Below are 15,736 nucleotides of genomic sequence, written 5' to 3'. Positions count from 1 at the left end.
TGGAAGAGAGAAGGAATATGATGAAATGGGCTAGGAAATAGTGCTAGGTCACCTACCAAGTCCACTCTTCTGCTGTGGTCGGTGGGCATGCAGTGCACCTGCAATGCGAAAGACATGAGATGGCTGGATGCTAGGGGGCTCCTGTGCTGTCACCATGCCCTCCCCCAGTCTCCCACAACTTTTCAACCACGTTTGTGTCCACAAACTCCTTCCTACTTTCCTTCCTCCTGTGCTGTGTCTCCAGCTCTCGGCTCTGACAAATCTGAGTCCTTACCCTCCTTTCTAGGGTGCAGCTTGCAAGGGTCCTTAATGTTTGGAGTCACCACCTGAGTGGAGGCCTTGGATAATGAAGACAGTGCCCACCACGATGCCCACAAGGCCCACAGCCAACCCCAGGGCACAGACCACAGTCTCTGTCAGCTCTGACATAGGGGTTGCGATCTCAGGTTCTGTGAAAATGAGGTTGTGGAAGTCAGAATACAGACTGTGGTTCACGTACACATATATGGGATGGAGTGGGAGGGATGGTTTTGGTTCTAGGAGGACTCAGGGCACCATGGTCAGGGAAGAGAGTAAAGTCTATTATTCAAAACCTTTGAAGTATGGAAAAGATGAGATTCACAGTTCTGGACTTGACAGAGAAAGAAGGTGCCGAGGCGGGTGGAGTTCATACATACCCCAGTGTTTCAGAAGTGGACACATACCATTGGTAGCAGCGGTATAGTTGGAGAGTTTAATCAGGATGTTCAGGTTTTGTTTTGTTATAGCCAAATTTCTCAGTGCACCTTGTGGGTCAAAACTTGCAAATGTGCTAAACATAGGCAGCCGCCAGACAGTTTCCTTCTTCTCCAGGTCCACGTAGAACTCCTCATCTCCATCGAATTCATGGGTGAACTGGCCAGAGGGACCATAAGACTGGTAGACATTTATGCCATCGGAAGCAACATGGTCAGCTGGTCAGTAGGGTGAGGAGCAAGAAGTAGAAAACAGATGGAAAAACAAGCCTTATTAAGCCAAGTGACAGAAGAAACAGGCTTTCAAATATAGCGGGCTTCATCTGTGGCACAGTCTTTAGTTCCCAGCACCTGCTCCTGCTCCCTCTCTCTCAGTGTTGGTAGTTGTCCAGTTAGAATACAGTCTGCTTTTCCATGTCATATAGGCTCCATGAGGGCAGAATTACAACAGTCTTGTTTCTGCTGTTCTCTGTGTGCCTAGCTCAGCACCTGGGACACTCAGTCGGCTTATGACAAATATTATAATGAAATGAATGAAGGAATGAGTAAATTATCACGGCTTTAGCTTCCTTTCTCAGAAATTCACTTTACTTCCCTCTGCTTCATAAGTTTTAACTCTTACTTAATTCTTTCATCAGTTAATAACACATACATTTTGATTCCTCTCCCCCCAGGACTGGTTCAGAGCAGAACATTTTCTACAGAGGCCTTCCTTCCTTCCTTCCTTCCTTCCTTCCTTCCTTCCTTCCTTCCTTCCTTCCTCCTCCCCACTCCGGTTCCTCCTTCTACTTTTTATTTTTCCAAAGAAGAGCACACCGGACCATATTGTTTTAAAAGAGTTCCTTAACTATTATAGGGTATAAGAAAGAGTATGACAAGGACAGTGACAATATTACAAAATATATAAAAAATAAACAATGCTCCTAAGGTCACTGTTTTGTGAACAATAGTAACCCTCAGAGGAGAGCCCTTGATTTCATCAGAAATACAAAGTGGAAGCTTCATTAGATTTTAGATTTTTGTCACTCCCTAACACCCCCCACTTTTTTTTTTCTTCGAGGAGGTTACTAAACCTCTCTCCTTATTCTGACTCAACATATCTACCTGTTTAGAATTCCGGGTAAACCATGGCCCTTTTCCTCAAATGGACAATGTACTTGTGAAGGACCTGGAAGTAGAATGGCAGCAGTAGGACTCCACCTAGTGAGGCTAACTGGACAATTTTGTGAAGACATATGTGAGCTTTTTATCATTTCCTCTTTATGTTCTTCCTCATTTACTGAACATCAGCAAGATGTCAGACACCATGAGGAGCAGGGAGTGAAACACCAATCATGGCGTTTCTGACATCAAGGAGCTTATTACATGGCGGGAAAGTCAAATGAGTACAGGAACAAAGACAGTACGCTGTGGTGAGTCCTGCAAGGGAACAGCAGCTGTCCGCTGGTCCCACCTCCCCTGCAAATACCTCATCTGCCAGTCAAACCAAAGTATATTATTCTTTCATGTTCCTTGGTCTTCGCAGGGGTTTTTCTCCTCAAAACAAATTTATCTTTACAGATTTCCTGGACGTCTCCAATTCTTTCTCGAAGTTCCTGCTTAGTTACCAACATTTTAGCTAAGTTCTCTCATTGAACATGTTTTTGACCACATTAAAACCTCCAGTACCTCCATCCCAGTGTCTTGTTCTCCAAATTTATCTATACCTCAACCAACTGACTCTCTTCCCTGCCCAGTATGACCCCCTTGGTTGATAACTTAAAGGGCCTCAACAAAGCCTGTATAACCTCTACCCTTTATCCTTGACTCCTTTCTCAAATATGAATATATGCAATTATTGTTTTCATCTGGTACTTGTCTTGGGTTGCCAACTGTTGATGAACATCACACTGCTGGGCCAACTGGAAGCAATTCACTTTTGTAGTTTCAGTCTCAGCTGGGTCCACGGTCCCGTTCAGCAATGGTCCTTCTGCTTTCCTGTACCAGGGGGCAGATAGCATGTCTTTTCATCTTTGAATCCCCAAAACTTATCACCGTGTGCTCAAAAGTGTGTATTGAATGTCAATTGCTATTCTCAAGGATCACAGAAATTTAGGGGCATGGAGATTGACAGACACAGAAGTAGTGGAACATTATGGCAGTCAGAATCAGTAGTAACCAAGGCTGTATTATGACTTGTGAGCTTAAGCAGTATTGCTTTCATGGGCCTCTTTCTCCATAAAAATATTAAAAATCATATTGCGTGACTGCATTGGTAGAAAGACAAATATAATGAGGACTGAATTAAAAATTAAAACTTTTTTCTACCCTAAAAGTTCACTTTTTTCTTTTAAATTTAAAAGAAATTAAAGCATTTTCACAGCACCCTACAAGCATCACATGCCCTTGGCACTGCTCTAACTGTACCTAATGGATAAGTTGAGCCTGATGGGGGTGATCTGGTGTGACGCTGAAGAAAGGAAATTAGAAATTCTCTGGAGAAGCAAGTGAAACCACCAAATGAAATTGGAATGGGAGCAGTCATAGTTAAAAAGTTGGTGAAAATTGGAGTATGCTCCATTTCATGTCTTCTCTTAACTATTTGTTTTTCTACTTTGGTTATTACAAACCCATTTTGCATGTCAATAAAACAAAAGGAGTCTGTGTGGCTCAGTTTGTTAAGCACCCAGTTCTTGGTTTCAGCTCAGGTCATGATCTTAGGGTCATGGAATCAAGCCCTGCATTGGGTTCTATGCTCAGAAGGGAATCTGCTTGAGATTCTCTTTCTCTGCCTCCCCCTCACTCATGTGCCTGCTCTCTCTCTTTCTAAAATAAATAAATAAATCTTAAAAAAATTAAACAACAAGGAAAAAGGCTGGGATAGATCCTGGAAGGAAAGGATGATAAAAGAATTCATGAAGAGAAGGTGGGAAGAGGTGGACAATGAAGGTAGAGGAGCTGGAGGGATTAAATAATTAGTGTATGCAAACCTAGTTTTCCTCTTAAGGGGTCTCCATTAGATAGAATGAAATACAGGTCATTTGAGTTGACAATTTGAGGATAATATAATTTTATTAATGAAGTTTTTCATCATAAAGTTTTCCATTTTAAAATAGAAATACAGATATTCTCTATTTTGTTAAAGATAAAAATTATGGACCGCCCAAGTGTCCATCAATAGATGAATGGATAAAGAAGATATGGTATCTGTCTACATATCTAACTATCTATCTATAGACCAATATATATAATGGTCTCTCTCCCTCCCTCTCTCTCTCTATATATATACATATATATATTTCTCTCATATATATAGAAATATACAGCATATATATCTCTATTTACCTATCGATCTATCATCTATCTATAATGACATATTATTCAGTCATAAAAAGAATAAAAATTTGCCTTTGTTAACAACATGGATGGATCTAGAGGGCATACTGTTAAGTGAAATAAGTCAGCCAGAGAAAGACAACTACCATCCAATTTCATTCATATATGGAATTTAAGAAACAAAACTAACAAACAAAAAAAGAGACAAATAAAAAAACCCAGACTCTTAACTATAGAGAACAAACTGATGGTTACTAGAGGTCAGGTGGGTGGGGGGATGGATGAAACAAGTGAAGGGGATTAAGAGTACACTTATCTTGATGAGCACTAATAATACACGGAACTGTTGAATCACTATATTGTACACCTGAAACTAATATAACACTGTATGCTAACTAACCTGGAATTAAAATAAAAAAAAAATTAAGCCATAGCTATAAAAGTAACAATGAAGAAACAAGAATGAACATTGACATTTATATGTCTTCATTACTGGAAAAGCATTTCTAAATACATATTTTATTTGATTATTTGTGAAGGGACATATATAAGGTAATGTAGTAGAATGACTTGTCTATAGGTATTCAGCTGGCCTTGTTTACCCACTCCCGCCATGCAAGTTTCCAGCATGAAAATGTATGCAAATCTGAGACAAAGAAGAGGACAATCTTCTCTATATCTACATAATATACATAATTCATGGAACTCTTTACCACAAGTGAGACTCAGAAGTTGTTTAGAGACACTTGGGAGCAATAGTTCATGAATTTTTAGTAACAAAACATCCACTCATGAAAACATCTCTAATCTTTAAGACAATCATAAATGAATGCCACTGAGCCCTGCAGGCTATAATCACTGGATCTGATATTAGAAAGGGATAATGTCCTTGATGAACTCTGCAACAGCACAGGTAGCAAAGAGAGTGGGTTGGATCTCTAGTTTCCTAAAGGAAAAATGACCATAATTTTTAGATCTGCTTAATATTGAGAACACCTTTGAGGAGTCTCTGCTATTTCTATGACAATCTCTATCTTTCCCCCTTCCAATCCCTTTCCCAGATATAGTCCCCACATCCCTCAGCTGGGCACTCACCCACAATGTCTTCGCCACCAGAGCGGCCCATCATGGTGGTCAGGGTGAGGGTCCCCAGAATCAGAGCTCTGTTCATCCTTTTCTCAATGCAGTTTCTGAAGTTGCTGCTCTGAGTTGCAGAGCAATGGTGAGGACTCAGCTGAGAAGGAAATCTAAAGACACCCAAACCAAACACTGGAAGGTCAGGTTCTGGCCGATCAGAAAAATCCCCTATGATGACACCTCTGTTGCCACTTGAAGAGTTTGTACAAAGAAACTTGAAGGGATTGGGAAATCAAATTGTTCTGATGTAACCTCCATTCAGAGTAGACCTGGAGGAGTTCTCTAGGAAAGGAGGGAGGGTATTAAATTAGAATCTTCTTATGGGTGTGTAGGCTTGCTGGTGGCAAGGGTGGGAATTTCTGAGTAGCTTCGTGTACTGGTAACACCATCACTTACATAGTGTTCTTCAGGCTTTTCTGGGTAACAACTTCCAGAAATTCTCCCATAAATTGATTCCCCTCCTCGGCAATCCCTAATTCCTCCCCTTTTCCTGACCTCTGGATGTGGGTTAATTGTCTTTCTTTTTTTGCTTCCGTAGTGCATATAACATGCTCCAAAACTTGAGCTGACTCACCTGCCTAGGGTATTTCTGCTGGTGGTAGGCAAGGGATACCTTTGCCTTTCTACTTATGTAAATCCAGTAAGCTCTTGTCATGTTCTCAAAAGCTCGAGTATGTGCACCTGGGACATAAAAGAAGTCATAATGTTATGAATGCTGCTGCCTACAGTAATTGCATCATCTTTCACAATTTTTCGCTGCCTGGAATATTCTCTATGCTCTGTGTTTTAGTGCTGATATTTACCTTTAAAGGCAATTTGGGGACTTTGATTACACTGAAGACAGCTTGGGCTGTCTCACTCTATGATTTTTAGTTTTTAAATTTTTTTATAATGAAGAATGGAGGTGAAATGTTGAGGGCAGAATGAAGGGAATTTCTGTGACTTAGAAATTAGTTTTCTTTCCAGAACCTCCTAGATCTCTTCATATTCTTTATCCTGTCACATATTCCAGATATTCGTGAGGGACTAGGAATTGAGCTAATGTCAAAGACAGTCATTAGAGGAAGACTTATTTTTTCCAGAAGAATTGATTTTCTGTGTGTTTTGGAAGATGTAAGTTAATGTGGTGGGGGGAGGGTTCAATTTAGAGTCAATCGCTCTGTCCCTGTTAGATGGCCTTCTGTTTCTCGGCACACTGTCATACCTCATGATGACAGAGACTGTAGGAAGAGTGAGACAAGAAATGCCCTGGCATCTGGGAGCTGCCTGGTACTATTAAGCAGGCCTTGGTGTTGCCAGGAGCTGGTCTGCATCTCACAGCCATGTTCTGGTGTTTTCCTGGTGAACATAAACCATGTCATAGAACAGCAGTATCAGACAGCCACTCAGTGACCATAATGGATCAAGACAGAAAACAAGGTAATCATTTCTGAACACAGACAAAACACAAACATTGTCCAAGCCACAAAAAAGACCAAGCATCTGTCTTTCCTAGATGATATGATTGCCTTCTGCTTCCTTACCAGTTAGAGCTTTAGCCTAAGTCTAGTCTTCCTTCCTTTGAGGTAAGATTTATTAAGATGTCCAATGGTAGAATTACTCCCTCCCATCATCTACTTCCTGACAACCCAATGAAGAGCAGAGTCCCTGCTTCTTAAATCCTCTACAAAATCACCTAACACAAGCCCAAATCCTATAGTAGTTAATTTCTCAGTTTTGTGTGTCAGCTAGGCTCTAGTCTTCAGTTATTTAATCAAACATTAATGTGGGTGCTGCTCTGAAAATATTTTGTAGATGTAATTAAAGTCCATAATCAGTTGACCTTAAGTAAGAGAGGTCCTCCTAGATAATCTGGATGAGTCAGAACCAACTAGCTGTAAAGTCTTCAGAGCAGAGCTATGGGCACCTGGGTGGCTCAGTGGGTTAAGCGTCTGGCTCTTGACCCCAGCTCAGGTCTTAATCTCAGGGTCCTGAATTCAAGCCCTGATTAGACTCCATGCTGAGTATGGAGACAACTTTAAAAAAAAAGAAAAGAAAAGAGCAGAGTTGCAGCTTCCCTGAGGGAGAAGAGATTCCACTGTGGGCTGTAGCACCCGCATGTGCTGGGAGCCGCAGGCTGCCTTTCCTGACAACGGCCAGCCCTGTGGATCCGATGTGCCTAGTGCACCTCGCAATTGTGTAAACTACCTCCTTGCAAGAATACTCTTACTGGATATTTCCGACTGGCTCTGCCTCTTCGGTTCCAACACCCTCCCACTGAGATGCCCCGTGATTCTCAATGGGGATTTTCTCCCTCACCGCAATGAACAATAAAACCAGCTTGTTCATTCACGGGTGTGCTCTTGATGGTCCTTGGCTGGAAGCATTAATGGCACCTCGTCAGGGTGCTGTGAGGAACATACATATGCCGCACGTGGAATGAAAAACCCCTAGGGCTCCCACTGTACCTGCAGCACACTGATGCCATCCCTGCTTTTCAAGGAGGATACTGAGCTTCAGAAAGGTGAAGGAATTTGCTCAGGTCACGCAGCTGTGGGTGCAGAGCTGAAATGTGACAAGTCTTTGTAGGGTTTGGGGGTTTCCTGTGTGGATTCCTGTGTGGAATACAGGGTCCTAATGGAATTAGGATAGATATTTGACCCTATGGGTGGATTTAGTCTTTCAAGTCTTTGCCATTATGGATCAAGAGGGATTTTTGAGGTGCCAGTGAGGCATGTTTCATTTACCGCGCAGCATCCTTCTTTCTGTGCAGGAAATAACATGCTTCTATGCTTTCCCTGGATCCAGACTTACCTGCTTTGTACTGTTAAAATCAGAAACAAATGGAGTCCAGCCTCGAAAATTCCCTAAGCAGACAAAACCAGTTTAATCATATAAACAAAGTTTAATTTAGCTTATTTTGCAAGGCTAATTGAACTGGATCATTTCTTTCTTGTGCCTTTGGAAATGACAAAGGAACTTGAACGGTTTCCCATGGTTGATATGGAGTAATCACTGAAAATTGTAATATTGTGGCCAATCCCTGTGAAGAATAAGCAGTCACTGCTTTCTCATAACATAAGCTACTTTATAACAAGATACCCCTGAGCCTCCTTCTGCCTTCTGGTTTAAATGCTTCTGGTTTGCAAAGTGTCTTTTTAGCGTGTGCACAATAAATTTTTACTAATTGTTATGTTAGTGATTCATTGGTTTTACTTTGGCTGTTTGAACCTTTGATATTTCCTTGCAGAAATTAGTTAAGATTTTGACAAATGGACTAAACCTATCTTGATGATGCTCCAGAATTTTACCTGTTAATATCATCTTTAAAGAAATTTCAACTCAAATTATGAAATTAGGGTGTCAGGCATGTGGGTGAGAATTGCATCTTGGATGAAAAGTTGAAAGTCCAGTCTCAGATTTCAAATCCTGGGGGATGTTGAAGTCCAAGCAAGCCCATGTCATTAACTAAGAGAAGATGAGCTCTGTGTGTAACCTGACTCTAGGTCTCACCTCCTCCTGCTGTCACCCAAGGAACCTGTTTTAGTCACTTTTGTCTTCAGGTCATAATTTAAACCTAAGGTAAAATTAGTAGTGAATTAGATTCAGCCGAATGGTGTACCATTTTTGACAAAAACTAATTTTTTACTACTGTCTAAAAGGAAAATAAAAGACCCTTTCATTAATTCATCGTAGAAATAAAATTGGGGTTTAAAATATTACTTTGTCCAATAATTTCCTCAAAAAGCACTAATTTCCTCTGTTGATTTAATACTTAAAATGTCAATACAAATGGAATGTGTCATTATAATTTGCATCATTGGAAACCCTCTAAGAAATTACTTAGAATGTAGGTTAGTTCTAATGAACATTTATAACATTTTCTAAGGACTTGTGTATTTTCAAATTCTTTAGTTCTGACTTTCAACTCTTTTGCCCTGCTCTAACCCTAGTTACTATGCATTGGTGAGGTTTTACTAAAAAGGCCAACGCCTCTCGCATCTTGCAGATGTTCAAGATGCTTCACAGTAATTACTGAGTCCAGAGCAGCAAAAGTGAGAAGGGCACGGGCTTTGTAATCAAATAAGTAATTATTCAACATGCTTGTGATTTTATCAGCTGCATCACCTTGGGCAAGTCACTCAAAATATACGAGCCTTAGTGTACGTTTCTATAAAATGAGATGAAAACCATTACGTGATAGTATATGATGAAATGAAATAATAAGTAAGTACAAATTAGAAGGTTTAAATGTGGTCCAGTGCCTGGCACATGGCAATGCTCACCAAGGATAGCAACTCTACACTGACCAATATTAATTGTGCTGGGCCGGGGATGGCCTATAGCTTTTCCCTCATTCATCCAACCTTCTCCCTGTGGCAGGGTGGGTTGGAGAGCCTGTCGGCCACAGGAGCACCCAGAGAGTAGCAGGAAATAGACTTTTTTTTTTGAAGGATGTTGTATCAGTCAGCTTTTTCTATATAACAAACTACTGTAAAATGTAATGATTTCAGATAATGTTTTAGTATTTTCTCATGATTGAGCCACGCCCATGTGGGCACTCTGTTCTGGGCCAGCTCAGCTGTTTTCAGATGCTCACATGTGTGTGGCATCCACTGCGTCAGCCTAGACCGCCAGGCCTCTCCATTTGGGCTCATCATCCAGCAGACGGGCTCAGACTTCTTCACAAGGTGCTGGAAGTCTCCCTAGGGCAAGAGAGAAGCTGCAGGGCTCCCTCAGCCTAAATTTAGACTCACAACACCACTTCCACTGCATTCTATTAGTCAAAGCACATCGCAGTGCTATGTCAATTCAGGAGGTGTGTTAACACTGCCCTTCTTAATACTCCGAGCTGCCAAGAATTTGTGACTATTTTTGCAATTTACCGCAAATGTTCTCTGGCTTTGGGCTACAATAGATCAAAGAGTTTGCATGTGAGAGTTGGAGTGCTTCCATATATGACCTGAATTCCACCCACTCACCTACTAAGTTAACTTTCTCCCCATAACTTTGTCAAAGGCGATGTGAACTAAGACCTGTTGAATTCCAACATGCACTAGATATTATGATTTGGTCTCACAAGAAACCTTTTAGGGTTTCCAGATGAGAGCACAGAAACTTGGAGAATTGTAAGTCATCTTCCCCCTTTAAACACAGCCCCCACCCACTGCCTCTTTGTAGACAGCCTCTGCTCTGTGGTCTTGCCAGCTGGTCCCTTGTGGTGTATTCAATAAACTTCTATCTCCTTTGTTCTGCTTCCGGTGAATGAAAAATGCCCCACAATATAATCATGTCAAGAGTTGCAAAAAAAGCAGTTAACAGAATCAAACCTCCTTTCATGATAAAAATTCTCAGCATGTCTTCAGCCTGATAAATGATATCTACAAAAGACCTACAACCAACAACATGTTAATAGTGGAAGACTAAATGCTTCCTCCTAAAATTGGGAAAAAAACAACGATGCCTGCTCTCATCATTCCAATTAAGAATCATACTGCAGATCCTAACCAGCTCAGTAAAACAAAACAAACAAATAAATGGATACAGATTGGAAGAGAAGACATAAAAGTCTCTCTATTCACGGACAATATATTTGTCTATGTGTAAAATCCCAAAGAATCTACAAAACTTACTGCAACAGATGAGTTTAGGAAGGTCAAAGTTTCAAGATCAATATACAAATACTGATTTTATTTCTATTTACTTGCAATAAACAATTGAAAAATAAAGAAGTGCCATTTACATAGCACCAAAACCCATAAAATACTTACTTATAAGTGTTATAAAGCATACAAGTCTGCATGCTTAAACTATGGACCACTGATGAAAGAAATCAAAGACCTAAGATACCCTGTTCCTTGATAAGAAGACTCGATATTGTTAAGGTATCAATCGCTTCAGTTTGATCTATAGATTCAATGAAATCTTATTTAAATTCTCAGCACGATTCTTTTCGTACAAATTGACAATGGAATTCTAGAATTTATATGGAGATGCAAATAAAAGAAAACAAAATAGCCAAAAACAATTTTGAAAAAGCAAAACAGATTTGAAAGACTCATGCTACCTGATTACCAGATTTACTCTAAAACTAAAGTAAGTAAGACAGTATTGGTGAAAGGACAGGCATATCGATCAATGAAACAGAATGGTCCAATATTAGGCCCATATATATATGCTCAATTGATTTTTGGCATAAGTGCAAAAACAGTTCAATGAAGGATAGAGTTTTCAACAAATGGTGTGGGAAAAATTGGATATCCCTATGCAAAATAATAAATCTTGATCCATAACTCACATCTCATACAAAAATTAACTCAAAATATATTATAGAGCTAAAGGTAAACCTAAAATCATAAAACTTCCAGAAGAAGGTAAAGCTGCTTAATTTTTAATCAGCAAAAATTGGAAATACTGCAAATATCCCTCCATTAGGATATGGGTAAATAAACCATCCTATATCCATACAATGGAATAATGTTCAACTCTAAAAAGGAACAAACTAAAGATTCATGCAACATTATGATTAATTTCAAGTCACTGTGCTATATGAAAGAAGCCAGATTCTAAAGCCTATATACTGTATAATTCCATTTATATGACATTTTGGTAAAAGGAATTTTAAGGATGGGGAGAGGGGTTGACTCCAAGGGAGTACAAGGGAATATTTTGGAGTGACAAAACTATCCTACATCTTGATTGTGGTAATGGTTACATGATTATATATGTTTGTCAAAACTCACAGAACTGCGAATTAAAAAAGGTGAATTTTACTCTCTATATTATACCTTAATTTAAAAACAACCAAAATCATAGCTATCAAAACCCATAATATAATTAGAAATCATTATAACAAAAAAAGGAAGGTCTCTTATCCAAAACCCACAAAATACAGCTGAGAGAAATTTATAAAGATCTAAAACATTGATATATATATCAGAAAAGCAATCAAATGATGAATATACCTCATGGATATGTGTGGATATATATGTATAATGAAATTGAGGGGTCAGTATTGTTAAGATAAATTCTCTCAAGTTGATTTATGGAGTCCATCAATTTCTCAGCAGGACTCTCCCTCCCCCTTCTTTTTCCTCTGTAGAAATTGCTGCACTAACTATAAATCTGTATAGATAAACAAAGCACCTGGGGTAGCCAAAATAATTTTGAAAAAAAAAAAGAAGAAAAATTTGGGGAACTTAAACTTTTAGGATATGATGGGATAACGTACAGCCCTGTTAGGATATGATGGGATAATGTACTGCCCAAATCACATGAAAAAGGTGATATTGTGATGACTACTTCTAAAATATGGAAATTTATTTTTTCATTCCCCATCCCATGGATTAATATAACGAATATAATGACATCTGTTTTTCTTAGAGCCTTCCAGATTTTGTAGCTGAAAAGGAGAGATTCTTTATCCTTCAGATAACTGAATACAGCTGCCATAAATCTGGAAGAGCTTCGTTCTTTAAAAAAACGTAGCAGTGGAGTTTAAGAGAATGACAAGACAAGTTTTTGTAGGTGAAAGCACACGTGTTGGGTATGGGGAGAGTAGATATGTTTCTTAGGGTCCCATGTCCAGGCTACAAGTGTGTTGAGGTCATCATAGATTTTTGAGAAGATTTTATCCAGCCTTGTATTTCCCCAAACTACAGAAATATTGGAGAAACTGTTGTCTCCTTAAGTAAAGGAAATGCATGCTTAAAGAAGGAAACACTTGTGAAAATTAAACAGCGTGGTAGAGAAGAGAGTCATTATAAAGCAGGTTAGTGGGTTCAGTAAAAGTGTTCTTCCTTAGTCTTGCCTACTCATTATTCCTACTGAACAGTAGATTCACATTGTTAATTTTAGAATTTTATGTGGTATTTGATTTTCATGTTACACTAAATACATTAGTGAAGTTATTATGTTCTTTGTTTCCTACTTTTTAGATTTTGTTGGTATTGTGAGAAAGACAGTTTTCTATACACAGTAGCTCTATTCCTGTGAGTTTTCTTGACCGCTTTGTCTTCCAGAGACAAGTGATGCTGCACTAGATCTGATCCTCATTGGCTGGAGAGAACATGTTCAATGTCAAATGGCTGTTCAACTTAAACACGATTTCTGCAAATGCTCTTAGTAAGTTCTCATTCTCATTTAGCTGATGTCCTCTTTGTGGGCATGAGGCGGTGGTGGCGTGGGAGTTGAACAGAGCAAGGCAGGGCTGCAAAGCCACTCCGGATGTGTTTTTCTCTTCCCCTGGTATCCTGAGTCTGTCTCCAGGATTTAGCTTTTTTGGACAAATGGCAATTATTAATACTGTAATCAGAGATGATGGAGTAAATCATCTCCATAGAAGAAGACAAAATATTTTATTTTATTTTTAAAGATTTTATTTATTTATTCGACAGAGATAGAGACAGCCAGTGAGAGAGGGAACACAAGCAGGGGGAGTGGGAGAGGAAGAAGCAGGCTCATAGCGGAAGAGCCTGATGTGGGGGTCGATCCCATAAAGCCGGGATCACGCCCTGAGCCGAAGGCAGACGCTTAACCGCTGTGCCACCCAGGCGCCCCCGACAAAATATTTTAAAAAAGAAAATATTTTTATAAAGGAAGCCATACAGTGGAGGCAAAAGCTAATTATTCTTAAAAATTCCTCAGTATAGTGTCAGATATACATACACCCACACACATATTTATTTATTTATGAGTACTTTGAATACTGACATCTGGAAACACATTGCTAATTTTTAGAATGTCATGCAGATCTTGATGGAAACTGCGTTAAATCCATATATTACATTGCTCACTGTGAACATTGCATTCTGCCCTACTTTTTCATCTTTGGTGTCCTCAGCAAAGTTTTGTACTGTTTTCTCCGATGACTCTTCATATCCCTTGTTAAATATGTGACTTAGTATTTTGGATTTTTGTTGTTTTTCTTCTTGTTAATGGATATCTTTTTCTTCTCATATATCTAAATATGATTTTCTTATACTCCTTCGTGGCTTAGTCTGCCAGAGACCAATGATGCTGCCTCCCACATGGTTTTAATTGGCCTGAGAGGAATGTACCCCATGTCTTATTTTGGTTTCACTTAAAACCAACTTCCCCAAAGATTGTCACCACAGCCTGGCTAGAGAGAACTGGTTGTGGACTTGACGATTTTGGTGAACATGGGTGTGCCTCTCAGAGTGCTCTGCTTCTCTATGGAGAAAAATGTTCCATAGGCAAAGAGAAGCGAAGGGCTCAGCAGTCAGATGAGGGAATACGTATTATCCCTCTGATCTAGCCACAACCAAGTGTCGCACTTGGGCTCATAATCATGGGTCTGTAGGGAAATGACAGCTGTAAATATCAACATCTTAAAGTGTTTCCACTTCTAGAAATGCAAAGGTTACTTCATTTATCTATGTCTGCTCAATTTGGGGATGTGCTCTTCTCACCAAACAGCCAATAAATCCCCAAATCAACTGTATGTTTGACCTGAATCAATCAGGTGTGAGCCTGATTCCTGCAGTTTCAGAGTCAGCCAACACATTCTGGGACATGTCGATGGTGGAAAGGAAATCAGGAAGGGAGGGAGGGGATGGATGTGGCTGTTTGCTTAGATGTCTTGTTGCTGGTTAGTTTCCTGGAGGTGAGTAGGGAAAGGGCAGAATCTGAAGTATGAATGGCTGATCCCTCCTACTCCTTCCCTCTTCCCCTTCCCCACCTGATATAAAGAAAGCCAGGCTTCTTCTGGCTTTTGACACTGAGACTTTCCCCCAGATGTATTGGATCGTGATCAACCCAGCTAGTGAGAGAATAAAGACAGATTGCCAGGTTACCCTCCAGACATGGCGATAATGATAATTAATAAAAACTGTGATAATAATAATAATGCCTAATATTTACTGAGTGATTTCTACATGCCAGACACTCTTCTAGGTGCTGTTACTGTATTACTGTCTTCATCTTCATGGTACCATGGAGAGGTGTATTATTATCCCCTCCCTTTCCTATTTTACCCCCTAGGAAATCGTGGCGTGGAGGAGGAGGACCCTTGCCTAAGGCTGCTCCATTGGGAAGCGGTGGAGCCAGAACTCAAACTCAGGCAGTCTAACCTCAGGGTGATGTGCTAGAGGGACAGCCGTGCTACCTGTGACCCAGAAGGGCACTGATGCCGCACCTCCCCTCACATAATTCTTCGGAAGAAGGAATTGCTTGGGGGTCCAGCCACATCTGGCCACACCTTCGATTGCCTCCGCCTGGCAGTGTTTCACCAGCATAAGCCCAAGGTGGAGAGTTGCTGTTTTGTAGCTCTTCCCTGTGGGCACCTTATGTGTAGAAAAGAGCTGTTCCTCATCTCTGTTTCTGTGCCTGACAAAGCATTTGTTCATGCGTGCCTGCCTGTGTCATTTATCCACGGGTTGTTTAAAGGGATGGCACACTTGGGCGATATCCCTGCTCTGCTGAAGATTCTGAAATTTCATTCAGTCAACTAGAAATCTTATAGGTTCAAACACTCTGAGGCTAAAAAACTTTCCAGCTTCTTCAAAAACCAAACAAGAGTTCCTGCGCTGAGACCGTTGTTAAATGCAGCC

General features: G+C 40.1%; 1 protein-coding gene across 1 annotated transcript; it reads right to left on the bottom strand.

The window, feature by feature from the left end:
• Positions 1 to 282: 282 nt before the first annotated feature.
• Positions 283 to 15,532, bottom strand: LOC100464025 (SLA class II histocompatibility antigen, DQ haplotype C alpha chain). Its single transcript, XM_034661683.1, is given in 5 exon segments — positions 283 to 449; positions 678 to 959; positions 5,145 to 5,253; positions 5,761 to 5,867; positions 15,292 to 15,532. Coding segments are annotated over 5 exon segments (906 nt in total).
• Between the last annotated feature and the right edge of the window lie 204 nt (positions 15,533 to 15,736).

Source organism: Ailuropoda melanoleuca, chromosome 5 (assembly GCF_002007445.2).
Source record: "Ailuropoda melanoleuca isolate Jingjing chromosome 5, ASM200744v2, whole genome shotgun sequence".
In the NCBI taxonomy this organism is placed as follows: domain Eukaryota; kingdom Metazoa; phylum Chordata; class Mammalia; order Carnivora; family Ursidae; genus Ailuropoda; species Ailuropoda melanoleuca.
Note: the sequence above shows the minus strand (reverse complement) of the source record. Positions and strands in the feature narration are given on the sequence as shown.